This window comes from Amblyomma maculatum, chromosome 5 (genome assembly GCF_055883805.1).
Source record: "Amblyomma maculatum isolate TAMU_Amacu chromosome 5, ASM5588380v1, whole genome shotgun sequence".
NCBI lineage: Eukaryota > Metazoa > Arthropoda > Arachnida > Ixodida > Ixodidae > Amblyomma > Amblyomma maculatum.
Window position 1 is genome coordinate 154173007 of NC_139348.1, and position 17169 is coordinate 154190175.

Genomic DNA, 17169 nt, shown 5'->3' on the forward strand with positions numbered 1-17169 from the left:
CAAAAGCAATAATAATTATTATATATGTATATATGGTTTGCACTAATAAACAAAGGTGTATTATTATTCAGTGACCTTAAAATATATGCGTTTGCTATTAAAAGAAAGATAAAAACAAAGAAAATTTGAGCGGTATGCAGCGCCCTCAGTACTGCCATTGTTGACGTTGATTTAGATGTACGTCGACGTGCACGCCTGGTGACCGAAATGTGGCGGTTTTTGGCATGTCGGCTGCAAGTTGAGTTATGTTGAGTTCTGAATCTGCCATCGAAAGATTGGCGCGGTAAACTGAGAGGCATAATGCTGCCTACTGTCACGCGGAAATGTCCAAGCATTTACCTGAGACAAATCTAGAAGAGTGCAAAAGGCGGCTTCAAGAGCTTAGCATCAAATCGCACTCGGTAAGCGGAAAGACCGCTGCTTCCAAAAGCTCCGGATTTACCTTCTACGACCACCGCAAGTTAGCTGAACTCGTCGCTGAGTGTGTGACTCCGTATGAAAATCCGTCGTCTTCGCATCTTCGTACAGGTGCCAAGGCGAGCTCGTTCAAGCCACCGGCTCCAAGTGCGAGACGTGATCATGATCATGACGTCGAGCATGGCTACGACGACGGGAGAGAGTTCAGCAGCAGTGGGTCACCCTCGAAGTTCAAGGCGCCGCGCTCTGTCTTGGGCAGCCCTGTCTCGCGCAAAGCTCTGGGACAGTCTCCTCGTCGGCAGCGGCCGAACGGCGCTTTCAGGTCCCCGAGGAAGATCGCCGCCGTTGATGGTGCGCTGTCCTCGTCGGAGGTGCAGGTTTCCGAAACTCAGTTCCCGCCAAGCAGTCCGGAGTTCGACTGGGCAGGAGCCGACGAGCCCGAGTTCATTGACATCCCATCCCAGTCGCCTCCCCGTAAAGACCTGTCGAAAGAAAACTGCCGCTTTCGGGACGATGACTGGGACGACGATGTTTTCGTTCCGTCGCGAGCTTCGATGTCCACTTCGTCGAAGCGAACGACCACGGGCGCACCGGCGTACCAGTTGACGAATGACCCGCTTTCGCCGAACGGCAAACTGGATGCTTTAGAACTTCGCCAGATAGAGCAGAGCGCACTGCTGTCTAAGCCGAGCTTCCAAGCCGGCTCAAGCGACGCTGAGGTGGCTGCCTCTGTCTTGCGAGAGTACGACTACAAACTGTCTTCGCACATATGCTCCGTTTTGGACGAGACGAGGCAACTTTCGGGCGACCTTCTGTCCCTCGTCGACTTACGCGCTAAGGTCTTCCGGCAGTTCCGGAGGGCTTCTGGCAGTTTCTCATCGCCGGCAAAATGTAAGACTAGCGTGGCAGGATCGTCGCTGACAGGAAGCCGCCTGGACAAACTGTCATCTCGCCTCGCCGCGTTAGGAAACGGCGGAGCAGAACTCCTGAAGCCCGGAACGTCCGGTGTGTTTTCGGACAGCCCTTCTCACGAACTTTCGCTTTCCCACAGACTGAGAAGGCTAGGTGACGAGACGTTGAACAAGGCGTCATCGTCGTCGTCAAATAGTCCAACCCCTGTCAACTCTCGTTTGGCGGATTCCTCGTCGCTGCAGGGCTCGGCGCATTCGCCCTACTTTGGCGCAAAGCCGTCCACTAGCAAAGCGTCTACCTCTGCAGCCCCTGTCACGGACACGGAGTTCATTCAGGACTTTGACACTGAGGATGTGTCAGACCTGGATGGTGGCATTACCGAGGCCCAAACGCAGGTGCATAAGGACGCTGCCAACAACAGTGGATCGACAGGAAGATTTGTTGGGCAGTATCGCAATGACGGTGCGTCCACAAAGTTCAAGGGCTTTGGCTTTCCTCACTCAACAGAGCTCAGGGCGAAGTTCGCGTCGGTGTTTGGGCTGAAGCAGTTTCGTCTGAACCAGCTGGAAGCTATTAATGCTGCACTCTTGGGAGAAGATTGCTTCATACTGATGCCAACAGGAGGTGGAAAAAGCCTTTGCTACCAGCTACCCGCTGTGATGAGCGAAGGAGTGACCATTGTCATATCGCCGCTCAAGTCACTCATTCAGGATCAGGTGTGTGTGACAATTGTGTTGCGTTGCAGATTGAAAGCTGAGGTTGTTTTAAGTCAAGTGGAGACTCAAAAAAGGTGTTGAAAGGAGCTGAGACCTGCTCTTTGTAATGAATGTGAAAAGTTTCTGTGAGAAGGACCTTTTGGCTCACCTCGTATCATTCATCTTGGCAAATCATTTGGTGGTTTGTAACGTGCACATTGTTCTTTTAATATATTTCTGTTTAGCTCTTAGGCTTGCCGATCATCTAGTTTCCCCTCATGTTTTAAAGCTTTGATGTATCGAGTAGAGGCACTTATTGCCTTTATAGTGTTTCCATACCTACTTCGACATTTTTTTTCCACTGTCGTTTATTTATTATTATTATTATTATTATTATTATTATTATTATTATTATTATTATTATTATTATTATTATTATTATTATTATCCATTACAAGCCTTCAAGAGCAATTTTATTGTTAAGGCATACTATAAACTTCAATGTATTCTCTCCTGTGAAAGCCTGTAGGGGCATTTACTCAATGTAAATAAGTGAAATTAAACGAGCTGTCATATGGTTTGGCTTATGGCTGATATTTTTTGCTGCTGTACATAATCGTGCAGTTCAAACTAAAACTTGGTCTAAGGTGAGAAACTCTTGTCACTCAGGATGCTCTGTCCGTCTTCAGCTGCTGAAAAGGATGTTTTCATGTTAGCCTACTAGAATTAGGGATGACTCGTACTTTGCTGTGATATTCAGGTCCTGAAACTGACGTCGCTAGATGTGCCGGCAAACCACCTGTCCGGTGACAATGACAGTGCCGGCGTGTATGCTGACCTGAGATCTTCACGACCGCAGCTGCGTCTACTCTACGTCACGCCTGAGAAGATCAGTGCCAGCGGCCGGCTCCTCGATGCCCTTCAGCGGCTACATGCAAACAAGCATCTCACAAGGTTCGAAGTTTGCCTTTGTACGTCTCTTCGGATCTGGGCAAAAGTTCAGTGTGTCATGGTTAAAGTATAGTTTTCAATTTGAGGTGTTCCATCTAATATACACGAAAACTTTTATGGCTGTGGGTCGGACAGCTCTTGCTCCCTCTTGCTTGGAAGGTTGCCTGGATGGTGGGTCATGGGGAACAGAGCCGCACACAGTCAAACATACAGTAGATAGCTGCAAGTGGTAATGCCAGAAATATTTATAAAATATTTTGGGCTGGTCCAAAAGCATGCAGTAAAATTTACTTCACAGTACAGAATTAGCATTTTCACTCTAAACTTCACCTTGATGTTAGTTGCCAACCAGCCTAGCCCTGGCATGTTGCACCGCATTGGCTTACTTATTCAAGAGCCAGAACATTTGGAACTTATTGTTGGTTACATGGTACTAAAGCTGTTTATGAATTTGCTCTTTGAATGGTGGATCCACGAGCTCGAAAAATTGTTGAGCATAGCTAGCATTAGAGTAGCTTTGCCATATTTACTCAGCGTGTTTACTATGTTGTCCTGTCAGTACTCGCAAGGCTTGAAAATTAATAGTTATGAATAGTTACTAGTTGTTGGCTGTGATGAATGCATGGTAGCAGTTTATGTATACTGACCTGCTTGGATTGCATTTATCAATTATAGGTTTGTCATCGATGAGGCGCACTGCGTCAGCCAGTGGGGCCATGACTTCCGCCCCGACTATAAGCGCCTGAGCGTCCTACGCGAGAAGTTCCCTGGTGTGCCAATGATGGCGCTGACCGCGACAGCGACGCCACGTGTCCGCACGGACATCCTCCACCAGCTGGGGATGCGGGACCCGAAATGGTTCCTGCAGAGCTTCAACCGCCCCAACCTCTGCTACGAGGTCTGTCCCAAGACGGGCAAGTCAGTCGTAAACGAAATTGTGGAAGTCATCAAGAACAAGTTCAAGCGGCAGAGTGGCATCGTGTACTGCTTCTCCCGAAAGGAATGTGACCAGCTGGCCAGCGACCTGTCCCAGCAAGGCATTGCATCCGTGTCTTACCACGCCGGGCTTGCCGACAACAGGCGGATTAGTGTCCAGCGTCAGTGGATTGACGACAAGGTTCAAGTAAGAGTGTTTTTTTTTTTTCTGTATTTGAGCATACGAAGGATGATTTTAATTGTGAAGTTGATTACGGTTTGGGGGGTGAATCTGGCAGAAGGAAAGTACGCCTTGTAATGAAGGTTAAAGTCAGTCCTGTGTTATTCCAGCATTATAATTGACCTGTAGCCCTGAATGGTAGTGCAAAACTTGATCGCATGATCATGTGATTCTGCGAAGCTTAATCACATGATTGAAGTCGCTAACTCTTCGACTTGCCAGACTGGATAATGTTCTCACCGACCATAGAAGAGTGTGGGAGATTCTGCTCTTGATGCAAAGGCAAGACTGTTTACTTTTAGGAAAGTTTGAGTTGAGGTCCAATGTTCGGTTTCTCCGGAAAAGTTTCCAGACCCCTCCATTCTGTAGTTCGGCACGGATGAAGATGACAGGAGGCGTACTCATAGAAGACAGTAAGGTATATTTCCAACATACTATTAAAGAGACTAAACCTTTAAACAGAACTGAAGTTACTAATACAAAAATCTTTGCAGTGGTTTACTTTGCAGTGCTGCCATCATGCAGCAAAAAATTTCTTGGCAGCTGCGAAAATTCCTTCCTTCCACTGAATTTTAATAGCAATGTAGACGATCAGTGTCTCCATGGGAGCTGCAAAATAACTTCTCTTGATGTTGCGGTGTACCATTATGAATAAAAAGTAGGGCATGAACAACCCTTTCTTTAAAATGTTTGGGCATGGCAGTAGATGCGTGAAGAAGTGTCTGTAGCTGATGCCTGGCAGTTTGTGCACACTCAGTGAAACATGGATGTAATGAACTTCCATGTGACGAATGCCTAGATATTATGTGGCACTGAATTCCCCAATGCTGCCTTCATCGAAGTGCATGTATTTGTGATCTCCGTGTAATGAAAATGTTGTGGCAGTTGAAGTTGATACAACGAACTGACCATATCAAGTATTCTTGCTTGTCTAGTGCTATGTTTTTTAAAGTTTACTGAACTGTTCAAAAGCCTAATGACGATAGAACGCAAACAATTGCAGCAAGCAACCACAGTTGTCATAACACATTGATTTTCAGTGCTGCCAACACCTTTATGTGGTGCATGCAGCAGCCTCTCCAGCTTTTGCTTTTGACGTCACGCCATGTGTCACCGTCACAACAGTTCATGCTCAGAAGCATCAAATGATAATTGGGCGTAGCAAGAGAGATATAGGACAAACAGTGCATGCCCATTGCTGCCACTGAGTTGCTTGAATGACTCTGACACCAATAGATTTCGTGCGCTGGCAGCGGGGACTAAACCTGCTGCATTTCTAGGCCACTTTAGTAGGGACACCAGAGAGTGACAGCAATGCGAGGCAGAAAGGCAGGTAGGCGGCTTAGGAGTGGCGGGCTGACCGTGCACTTCTCCTGTCCGGCCATGGTCACTGGATTGATTGGCCTTCCTCCGACTCTCTTGCCTTTTCCGCTACCCTAATCCCACTTGTAAAGATATGTGAGCTGCAGCAGAGGTGGCGATGGCTGCGGCTGCTGCTGCAGCAGCGTTATCAACATGATTGCGAATGGTTCTGTACTTTTACAACTTCAAGTGACTGTGGCTTACTGCAAATGCTTTCACGGTTATCTCACCTTCACATTTCTTTTCATTTTCTTTCTGCGTTGCCCTTTTAAGTCTTCGCATGAGAAGCGCATGCAATGAAAAAAAATTGCGGATTTTTCTCAATTTTGTTCAATTCAGGTACTGAACAGTATAAAAGATTGCAGAAAAGGAATTCATAATATAAGCGGAGGAATAATATAAGCGGAGGACCACACAGCGACAATGCTGGAACCTGGTTCACACCGAGTTCCAAGCTTGACTGCCAGTTCAGAGATCTGAGTACTCAAGGAATGCAGTGTTGAGCTTCTGTGTTGTCTTGCACAGTCCTCTTTTTGTGTGCGTGAATTCTTTTTCCACAAGCCTTTTTCTGTGGCTATAAAAAGGCACTAAGGCATCTTGTGACGACACAGTAATCGGCCCTAGCATTTCAGATGTGCTGTAGAGTGAATGGATGCCAAAAGGTCATTGACTGCAGCCTTATCCTTGTAGGTAGTGTGTGCCACCATCGCCTTTGGAATGGGAGTGGACAAGCCGGACGTGCGTTTCGTGATCCACCACACTCTGCCCAAGTCCATCGAGGGCTACTACCAGGAGTCTGGGCGCGCGGGGCGCGATGGCCAGCGGGCTTGCTGCCTCCTCTTCTACAACTACCACGACATGCACCGCATCCGCTCTATGATCGACAAGGACGCCAATGCTAATGCATCTGCCCGGGAGACGCATATCGCCAACCTCTGGCACATGGTCAACTTCTGCGAGAACCGCACCGATTGCCGGCGGGCACAGGTGCGTATTCGCGGATCCATGACGTTGTGGCGTGTACACCCACACAGCAAAGATCTCTGATATGGTTGGTTAGTTGTATTTTTATCGCATTTTAAGGTCACCTAATTTGTCTAACACTTGAGCTTATTTCAAATTTTTTGTCTTTCTCCCATGCTTCCTGCACGCGAAAGAGGGGAAACTATGGTTGGATGTATCAGGTTAGCAGTGCGTCATTACGTGGGAATTCGCCGGTTGTACTTCAACGTGGCAAGCAATTTCCTTCAGATATTCGTTCCCGACGGAGAATTGCACGGCACGCTGCACATGTGAACTCTGACCTGCGCAGAATGCAGTGGTGACAGCTGCGAGAAATTGTCACTGTCATGCAGTTTTTACCTGCAAGTTTATTTTTGAATCGACCAATTTCTAAGATGTGAGACTACTTTTGACAGTTTTTTGTGATAGAAGAAGAAGAAGAGGTAGAGGAAGGACCGCAATCGGTAAAAGTAGAGGACGTAGAAGTGTAGGCCCGTTCCTGGTGTCCTTGTTCCTTCGTTCAGCTCTCTCGGTGCCCTCGTTCAGCCGCTGCAGTAGTTCTTGTGTGCAGCAGCAGCAGTAGCAGCAGCACACAACGTCATGGGAAGGCAGTTTGTCAACACACCACGTTTAGTGATCCAAACTCGGTGATGCCGCATTGTTCTTCTCCGGGCGATTTCTCCCACAATGCCTCAGCAGCTGTTGCTGTAGGTTACACTGTGGTAACCGTTGTGTCAGATTTAAAAGTTATTTTCATTTCTTTAGTTTTTGGTTAAGACTGACGAGCTTCTGCTGCTGTACAGTGTCCACTTAGTTGTGACTCAATTGCGACATCCATTTTATTTGAACAGGTGCTTTGGTACTGCCATCAACAAGTGCATTAAAAAGGCTTGTATTGATTCTCTCTCTGTGTAATTCCGACAAATCTTAATCTCTTTGGTTTTGAATGGCCAAGGGTGAATAGTAAATCCATTCAGTTGTCATTATAGCAAGGCGCTCTGTCATTGTTTCATACCTCATTATCCAACGCTTGTTAAAAAGTTGAAGCTGTTTGTTACAGAGCACATCAGACAACTGACTGAGTATTCAGCTTATCTTTAGCTAGAGAAGTGAGATTGAACGAAGAATCTTTCTAGAGCTGCTTTGAGCCAAGGAGATTCTGCTGATTAGTTCTTAACAAGAAACCTGCATTACATGAAGAGCCAAGAAATGTACCTGACTTCCTTTGTCATGGCTTTTGTTCTTCCAGGTTCTGCACTATTTTGGGGAAAACTTCAACCGCGAGTTCTGTCGGCAGAACCGCCGCTTCGCCTGTGACAACTGCCTAGCGGAAACGCGCTGGGTCACGATGGACGTCACCGAGGATGCACGGGAAGTGGCTCGATGTGTGGAAACGTTAAACCAGCAGCGTCGCAACGTCACTGTAAATCAGGTGTGACTAGGATATCTTTGTTGCTTGTGCTTAGTTTGCTGTAACTTCTATTGCTTTTTCTGCTTTTGCTAACTAATTTTTCCCCAGGCGGTCGAATTTACTCCGTAGCCCTCCACTACGACTCCTCTTTCTCTCTTTCCACTTTCACTCCCACCTTCCTCCCTTTCCTTAAGGCGCGGTTGAGGTGTCTGCAGAAAACAAGTGAGACAGTTACCGCGCCTTTCCCTTCCTATAAATGAATCATAAATCATTACTAATTTTTGCTGTTAACTTCTGAACCCTAGGTATTGGTGGGCAATTCCATCATGTGACTGGCAAAAAGGTGGGTGAGGGCGGTTGGATTTTGGAGTTAGCTTGGCTAGAAGACAGTAAGGGCAAGCTTTATTTTATTTTTTTGCAGATGGCTCTTAAGTTTTTCAAGAATGTTCTTTGACTTCCCACTCAAGAAGAGGCACTTCTTTTTTGGTTCCTGACATATTGCAACAAAACAAGACACTAATACGAAACAGAATTTAGATAAGGGAATCTAAACTGTCGACGAGTCAGCTGCATTGCATGAGTGCACCTGGGTTAATTGTGTCTCTTCTAAATAGTGAAGAAGTTACTTTAGGGATCTGCAAAAGTTGTCTTTAGTAACCAAGTGTCTCTTGTAACCATGTCTCTTGTATGCAATGTGGTTAACATGGCAGACATAAGAAAACCAACCAAACCATTTTCAAGTGTCTCTTATAACCGAATGTCTCTTGTAACCATGTCCCTTATAACGAGATTTTACTGACTTGAAATATAGCACCGAACAGTCAGATACAAAGTTTCACGGTGATACCTTGAGTAGTTTTTGTTTTATCATAGTTTACATAATGTTCACTTGCTGCTTGCTCGTGGGAAGCCTATCATGACTACAAAATTGGCTATCGGTCTGTATAAATGGTTTTAATATTTAATCAGAAGTGTGGTTTTCAAGACAAGAATATTTGATCGATCGGAAGTATGGCTCAAAGACATTCGTAATTTTTTTTTTGAATTTCGCTGCTTTTGTTTTTTAACTGACTCAGTATGCACCTTCCTCTAATGTTTGGAATGCATGATGGCATAATTACTCGTTAATAAAAAAAATGTGAGCCTAGATGGTAAGTCTGAGACTGTCTCGACACAAAGCATATGTCAGCAATTACAACAAAACACGTGGCATTCAAATCCATGCATCTGTTGCGGCTCTATGCTTTCCAAGGTGGTATGCTGCTCAAAACAAACATTTAACAAGCCTTAAACTTCTAAGCTAGTATACATTGCGTATGTAAATCTCTGTCTACTATTTTCACACAGCTCGTGGACATCTTCAAGGGCGCCGTCAACAAGAAGACAAAGGACCTCAAGTGCGACACACTTCCTCTGCACGGCCGTGGAAAGGGCTACCAACGCAACGACGCCAACCGCCTGATCCGGCGTCTGGTGCTCGATGGCTACCTGAAGGAAGCCATCACCATGAACCACCTGGACATGGCCATGTCCTACCTCCGCCCCGGCGCCAAGCTACCCCAGCTTCTGTCCGGCTCCACCCGCATCACGCTTGCTATCGAAAAGAAGTCGCGGCCCTCCGAGTCGGCTGTCCGCGCCGCTGAGGAGGCCGCGGCCGAGCCGAGCCGGCTCAATCCGGAGATTGCCAAGCTCACCGAAGCGTGCCACCTGGAACTGGTGTCTATTGTCAAGGCACTGGCACTGGCCAAGAACACGCACTACAGCAACGTGATTCATATTGATGCACTCCGAGGCATCGCGGAGACACTGCCCACGACTGCGGAGGCTATGCTGCAGGTGCCGCACATGACAAAGGCTCTCGTTGATAAGGTAAGTTTGTATGCGCACACGTGAGTCAGAATTCGACATTAATTGGACGCATGCTGTCATGATTGGTTACTAATGCTCATGTATTATACGTGCACAGTGAACGCACTTTCCTACTGAATCCGCAAAATTCTCCAAGTTTGGTTTGCATCTCAATTTTAGTGTGCCGATTGCATTATTTTCATGGGCCCCCTTATGTCGTTGGCCTGAACAGCTTGAGATCGCATCACAATTGTTATAATGGTTATAAAATTTCTCCCGAGTCCTCAAGCTCCCTTCTCGCATTACATATTTGTAGCAGACTTTCTACTGGTTTCCATAACAATAACATCAGAGAAGAGGATGTGACTGCTAGCATAGGATTCTACAAAAAATGACAAGATCTGCGTTTCTTCGTGGAATCACAGGAAACTAGTGGCCTTAGCCACGATTGATTGCTGTTATTGCTTGATTACCATATTTACTCACTGCGCGAATACAGTTGCGAATGAAGGTGGTACCATATTTACTGGTGTGTAAAGCGACCATGAATGTAACGCGTGGGGCGGCTTTTCATACTGCCCAGTGAGAAAAAACCACGAATGTAACGCGCGATAAGCGCTTGAAAAGGTACCTTCAATAAACAATATGGCCATTCCAGTCTAATAAAAAATGCTAATTCGTCAGCGTCATTGGAGGCCGAGTTCATGGAAACCAAGTCTTCCTTTTCAGTCTTGTCCTCCCAGACGATTCGGAAGCCTTTGTAGCCAGGCCCACATTTAAAAATCACCTCCTGCTACATCCGCCACCCACGTAAAGTAGATTAGTAACGTTTAGCCGTCGAGCTGCCGCAGGATTTTCAATTCCTTCTGCTATCACAATAGCCTTTTTGAGGCGAGCGTCGTACCGTGCACAGTGTGTTGCCATCTTGCAAGATGCGATAACAACAGAAGTAACCACGCTAATCCAATGCGAAAGACGTGACAAGCGCGTGATCAAGGGGACATGATCCGAGCCAGCGCCTCCTCTGTCCGAGCCCACGAGAAAAAACCTAACGTTTTGACTTTGGATGGATTGTGATTAGGCTGATTTGGCTTCCCTGGTACCCATGTTGCCAACATAACATCGTAAAACCACTGAAACTGAAACCGAGTAGGGGTGGATTCAATATGGCTGCACCCCGGTGCTGCTTTAGCCAACTGAATTGCAGTATTTGATTGTAACGCAGGGTAGACTTTGAGAGCCAAAAATCATGAAAAAAACTCTCATTATATTTGAGCGAATGCAGTAGATATTTTTGTTGCCAGTATATTATACATTATTATTACTAATGCATTACCACACTTCTTTGCTGCGCAACTTCCAAATTTTCTTCAAGTTGTCTGAAAGGAAAGTGTATTCAGTGTGTAAGTAAATGGTAAATGCTGTAGTTTCAAATTATACAGGCATTGTGTGCAAAGCTGATATTCATGCCACACGAACAAATTTGATGCCAGTAAGCACTTACCACTTTCAATTTTGCCACACGTTTTAGTGGTCTTACTTTCATTCGCGACATGCTTAGTCCGGCATTATTCGTGCAGCAGGGAAATGCACAATTTCATCCCCATTCCGCACGTAGAAGAGCAGTGAAGCTAGGAATGCCGTTCTTTCAGGTAGCAACGTTTTGTCCAGAATTTTCTGTCTCAGATGAATCACCTCTGCTAGATTTTCACTGTGAACATTGCCATTTATATTTTTGGTACTTCTTGCACACTCAGCTTATGTACTCACATGCATATTTATAATGACTTTTTCGACTTGTCCCCCCCCCCCCCCCCCCCTCGCCCCAAGAAAAAAGTGGAATTTTCTGCGACATAATTTGGATAATTTTGTGAGATTTTAACTAAGCAGATGTTATCATCGTGTCACAAGAAAAAGTCTAGCATAGATTTCAACATCTTTTATTTATTTATTTTGCAGCGCCTACTAGTATAATGTCATTTAATTTTTTACCCGCAGTTTTCAAATTACAGAGTAGGAAGGTTATGAATCTGCCGGTGCTAATAAGATGATGATTTAAATGGAAGCACTATATATGCGATTATTTTAAAAATTAATGAAATGAGGACGAAAAGGAAACATCTGAGATACACTAAAGTTAGAACATTGGACAACGGCCAGTAGGGACTGGCGATACACATGAGCGGCTGTGAGATATTTAATCCACTCTTGGCAAGTTTTGTACACGCACAAGAAATGTAAAATTTACTCAGACAGAAGTGCTTCTTTTTTCAATAAGAATAAGTTGATTTTTCGCGCATTGTCATGCTTCCTGATGACACTAGTACTGCATGCATCCGCACACAGAACTTTATGGATATTATTGATATAGTATAGTAAAGTGAAACAATGATCCCATATTTCCTCATCTTTTGGCAACCATACGTTGTATTCATTTATAGTAAATGCATCTTTAATAAAAAAGCGGCTGCAGTAAAGAGTGTCTTTCTATGGCAACCTGTTTCTCATGGAATGATGACATCATGGCCCGTGCTCAGTCTACAATTGCAAGGCCAAAATTCGGAAGTCACGAATGCTAGGGGTGTGCGAGTATTCAACATTTTGAATACGAATTGAATATGATTGTTATTCGATTCATATTCATATTCAAAGAATTGATATTCGAAATTTTCGGTGTTCATCAGATGAAATTACTGTGATGTAAGCTTTATTGAGCAGTTTCTTCGGGCCCATTCGATAATTCAAGCTTTCAGTTGATTGAGGCCTTTTTTTTTTTCATTTCCCTTGAAGGCCGAATTAATGAGAACTTGCTGTATTCAGCAGCGATGATAGCTCCACGCAGTTTCATCCAGGTCGTTCCTGTACAAAAAACTTGTAATACTGTATAAAATTTGACTGGATTTCTCAGTAGAGTGTATGCTTCTAGTTTAACTTTATTTGCAAATACTACCATGCGAATTCTGAAATAAACAGGACAAACAGTGTTATCTCTTTTAATTTAAAAAAAGTTTTTTTTTTTCACTGATCAGCTGTTTGATATTCGAAGGCAATTCTTTCGCATATTCATAAATTTCAATATTCGCACACCCCTAATAAATGAAAAAGACAGCAAAGCAGTGCTTTGAGTTGAGCGCGTGCAGCTGAGAAAGTAGACTGTAAAAATGCTGTGAGGTGAAGGGAAGGAAGACGGATGAATGTTCATAGAAGTGGGTGGCAAGAAACGGATGCGCAGCGGCACGGAGTGGCTAGGTCTGCAGCGCCCGATTTTATCATGCTGTTCTTAACTATTGCTGCCTAAATGACATTAAGGCCGCCGAAGGTGACACAGGGTGTACATAAAGTCCTGCTTTTCACATGGAATGAAACTCATGTTGTATTCATGGAAATGCAGTGCTTTCACAATATATAAATGACTTTGACAGTATTGTACTTTACAATAACCGTCACACAAAGAGGCAGTTAGTGAGTTAGCAAATGGAAGGCATTTCTGTTTCTTGCATTAACCAGCTTTGTATGTTTAGTAAGTAGCCAGTTACTTACCAGACAGCATCCTCTAAGAAGTAACGGGCTACTTATGTCATCAACAACTGGTATAGTAAAGACACTGATATGGTAAAGAACTTTGGCGGTCCGAGTGACTTTGTTATATAGAGAAGTTCTGCTGTATTGGTAAAAAGGAATTCTTTCACAGCCTTCTTTCCATGCTGCCCCCCCCCCCCCCCCCCCTTTTTCTTTTTCCTACTTATTGATGAAAGCTAATGAAGTGCACTTACATTTGCAGGAGGTAATATATATCTGAAAACGTTTAGATTGTAACATGTGTGCATAATAATGTCTGCGTAAGAATAATGTGTGTATTTTTTTGTTCGTTGTGGAAGTTTGCATGGTAGCTTGGTAGTCAAGCATGACTGTTTATTTTTCAGCGTAGCTTGCAAGTGTCACGAAAATCAGTGTACTATCAGAAGTATTGCATAGTGAACAGTTCTTACTTGTTTGATTACCTTTTTCTTTGTGTGTGTGTGGTCTTTTGCTCTCTTGTAGTATGGTGCCCAGCTGCTTGAAGTCACAGAACGTTATGCAGCCGAGAAAATGGTGATCGAAGCAGAGATGGCAGATGCAGAAAATGAAGCTGAAAGTGACTTCCAGAACCCAAAGCCACCTCCGGACTTTGTCGCTGCATCCACTAGTGCAGCAAGCGCTACCACAAACCGCAAGCGGAAAACCTGGTCCGGATCCGGCAGCGGCAGCGGCTCAACGGGGAAGCGCCCACGCACTTTCTTTCGGAAGAAGAGCGGCTACGGTGGAAAGTCACAAAACAAGTTTGGAAGACAAGCAGCCGCTAAGAGAAAGACGGCCGGTAAGACGGCTGGGAAGGCAAAGACAGCTGGAAGGCCTGCGGGTGGTTCTTCGTTTGCTGGCCAGTCGAGTGGATTTGGAGCTCTTGGAATGCCAAAGCCAGCATCAGCTGTTGCAAAGAGTCGCTCATTTCTCACAAAACCCCGTGTTGTGGAAATTTGATCACGTGTTTGGGAAACGAATTTGCCAACCAGCCAAAATAATGGCTGCTGGACCGCACATCTGTACATGTTTTAAATAGGGCTGCTCGGGACACTTGTATACATAGTTGTGGCTTTTTCATTTTCACTGGAAAAGGTCGACTCTTCTGTGAAAAATGACAAAGTAATGCATTCAGTGCATATTTTAGAACGGTTTTAAAAATTTAAATGAAAAATGCTGCAGGGTTGGTTGCATCTGAGGCAATTCTCAGCATGCATAAAAGTCTGGTTCTTTTATGGTGTACTGAAGAAAGTGTCTAATAAACTTTTTGTACAGTGGAGACGTGTTGTCAGGGAGGGGTTCATTATATTTTACAACAGCCCATTTTTTCTTCACTAGCCATTGACAGCTAGAGATTATCACACAACCAACACTCGCAGTGAAAAGGGGTTGGTTTATTCGTGATTTATGGAATACTGGGGCGCACACACAAACACCGTGTTAACATGTCTGCTAATGAACTGAATGAAGATGTCCAACATTTACGATGCTGTATGAAAGTATTGCCTTGTTGTGGGTATAAAGTTCATGCTCACAGGGATTGCTGACATAATCTACAGGTCATGTTTGGCAGCTGTTCCACATATTAATTACAATCATCAGCAGCAGCCAAGACAGAAGAAACAAACTCGTACAGCACACTGTCATTGACTGATTTGAGGAACTTGCTGAACTTTGAATGGCACAGCACTAGCAATGGAACGACTTCAAGAACCGTCGACGAATGGTCCACTTCTGCAGCTGCTATTCCTGCAAAGTACTCTAGGAGCGTGTCCGCATGGTCAACATCCACATCTGAGAATGTCCACAGTGGCCATGTTCCAGGGACTTCTGAGAATGTTACCAATGTCGTCTTGAAGAGGCAGCTGAGAAGGTACAGCACTCCGGCTGAAAACCGGCTAAGGTTCTCATGGAACTTGACCAATAGTTGTGTACCGAACTCAAGCTGGGACACTGCCCTTGAAATGTCCGCAGCGGACTTTGCATTGTCCTCCCCGCACTCCACAAAAGAGACGTTTGACGCATCGAGTCCTTCAATGAGATCACTGTCTGAGCTAATGGAATCTGCAAGTCCAAGCATCAACGCCAAGTCCAAGAGGGCCGGTGAGCAGAACTTTGACAGACCAGGAACTTTCCCGTATCGTCGACCGGTGCAAATCCAAGATGCACGTGGAGCAGCCCTGTCTGACGGTGCTCGGTGGTAGACAGGCTTTTGCAGGGCAGTGTACTGGATGGAGTTGAGCAGCTTTCGCAGCTCTTCAGTGTGTTCTTTCCACCAGTCGCTGCGACCATTACGCTCAGCAAAGCTGGCCACGTTCCATCCGCGGAAGCGCAGGAATGGGTTCCCCTGCGACAGGGGCAGCGACGCCTGTGCCACCTGCTTGCACCCGTAGCGTTCGACATACAGCGACGCCACGGTTTCCTTCACACTCTGCAACCGCAGACAGCTAGGCTGGTCCATGTCATTTTGGAACCAGTCGATGTTCTCGCGAATGGTTTTTTCCTGCAGCTCCTTGAAATACTTCGCGCAGCTCTCGACCTGCGCTACAAAGTTATCAGGCATGTCTTCTAGGTGAGACAGACAGAAGGCCCGCCTCTCTTCGACAAGCTTCGACAGCGCCGCCACGTGAGCGGTCGATAGCGCCTCCTTGCGGAACGACGTGCAGACTACGTAGACCTCAGAGTTGCCGGGCTTGCTACACGCGGGCTTCTTGACATGCACGTGTCGGAACGCACAGTTGAACAAGTAAAGCAGACAGACGGACGGCCGCTCGAAGAAGGTGAACATCTTGAGCACAAGGTGCCCGCCGTCTGCGAGCAACTTCAGCGCCGCTACTGCTTCGGCTGCGTGCAGAGGCGCGACGGTCGCTTCCTGTTCGGCGGGGTCGTCCTGACAGTCGACACTCCCGTCTGCGGTGACCAGGCCGAACTCGCCAGCTGCTCCTCCTCCCCGGATCTCTAGGAAACGCTCAACACGGAACTCGGGTGACATAACGTCTCCCGTCTGGTCCTGGCCAAAGTACCACTGCTTCAGCGTAGCAAATATAAGCCGATCGTCTGTGACGGTCGACTTGAAGTCGTTGCCTTCGTAGTACGGGTTCAACGTGTTTGCGAACCACGTCCAGTTCTCGCCTCTGCGATCGTCAGCAGAGTGTAGGTAGTGCTGAAGGGCCAGGATGAAAGCCCCAGGAGCCTCACACAAATGGAAAGATCTCAGCGGGTCACCCCTCGCGAGGTCGTAGTCGTGAAGGAGCTGGTAAAACTTGCACCACGCTTGAGTGAGCAGTTCCGGAGCGGCGGTCTGACGCACCCGGTGCATGACGTTACCGGCCCTGTTTGTCCACGTCGTATGCCGACGCCACGCGATTGGCTCCATGTTGTTCAGCAAACTCTTCGTGGCGTTCAGTTCGGCCTTCATTTGCTGGAAACCTGGCAGTGTCCAGTTGACGTCCGCCTCGGAGCAGATGCGACTCGGGTCGGGCGGTCGCCATGCAGACGAACCTTGGAAAGTGAACTGCCTGCGAAAGATCTGCGCCGCTTCTTCGTAGACTGACATCGCCGGTGCCTCAGGTACGCCTTTAGTGCCTAGCCTGCATCGTCTACATGAAATTGCATTCAAAGAAAGTCTCCTGGCTGTGCAAAATGCATCTCAGTTCCCGTAATTTACGTCAGTCAGATCCCGCAAACGCGCGATTGTGAATTCAGCCGCGCCACCTAGTGAATGTTTAGAGTACAACTGATAGGATGTGCTATTATAAAGTTCTACTTGCAGTAAATAGCTAAAAATCAATACTTATTTTCTACTTAGTTCTGAAGGAGCTAATTTGCTCGCAATCTCGCAGACTGCCGTACAATTC

General features: G+C 46.0%; 2 protein-coding genes across 2 annotated transcripts; one reads left to right on the forward strand and one right to left on the reverse strand.

Annotated features, from left to right (window-relative positions):
- Nucleotides 1-181: 181 nt before the first annotated feature.
- On the forward strand, nucleotides 182-14591 carry Blm (Bloom syndrome helicase). Its single transcript, XM_084604734.1, has 7 exons — nucleotides 182-2045; nucleotides 2785-2978; nucleotides 3651-4098; nucleotides 6184-6480; nucleotides 7745-7927; nucleotides 9254-9775; nucleotides 13796-14591. The coding sequence occupies exons 1-7, from the start codon at nucleotides 324-326 to the stop codon at nucleotides 14270-14272; spliced, it is 3843 nt and encodes a 1280-aa protein (XP_084460860.1). The 5' UTR covers nucleotides 182-323; the 3' UTR covers nucleotides 14273-14591.
- A 19-nt stretch (nucleotides 14592-14610) lies between these two features.
- On the reverse strand, nucleotides 14611-17081 carry aft (cap methyltransferase 2). The gene has a single exon (XM_084604735.1). It carries the CDS (start codon nucleotides 16866-16868, stop codon nucleotides 14898-14900), a length of 1971 nt encoding a protein of 656 aa, XP_084460861.1. The 5' UTR covers nucleotides 16869-17081; the 3' UTR covers nucleotides 14611-14897.
- Nucleotides 17082-17169: the final 88 nt, after the last annotated feature.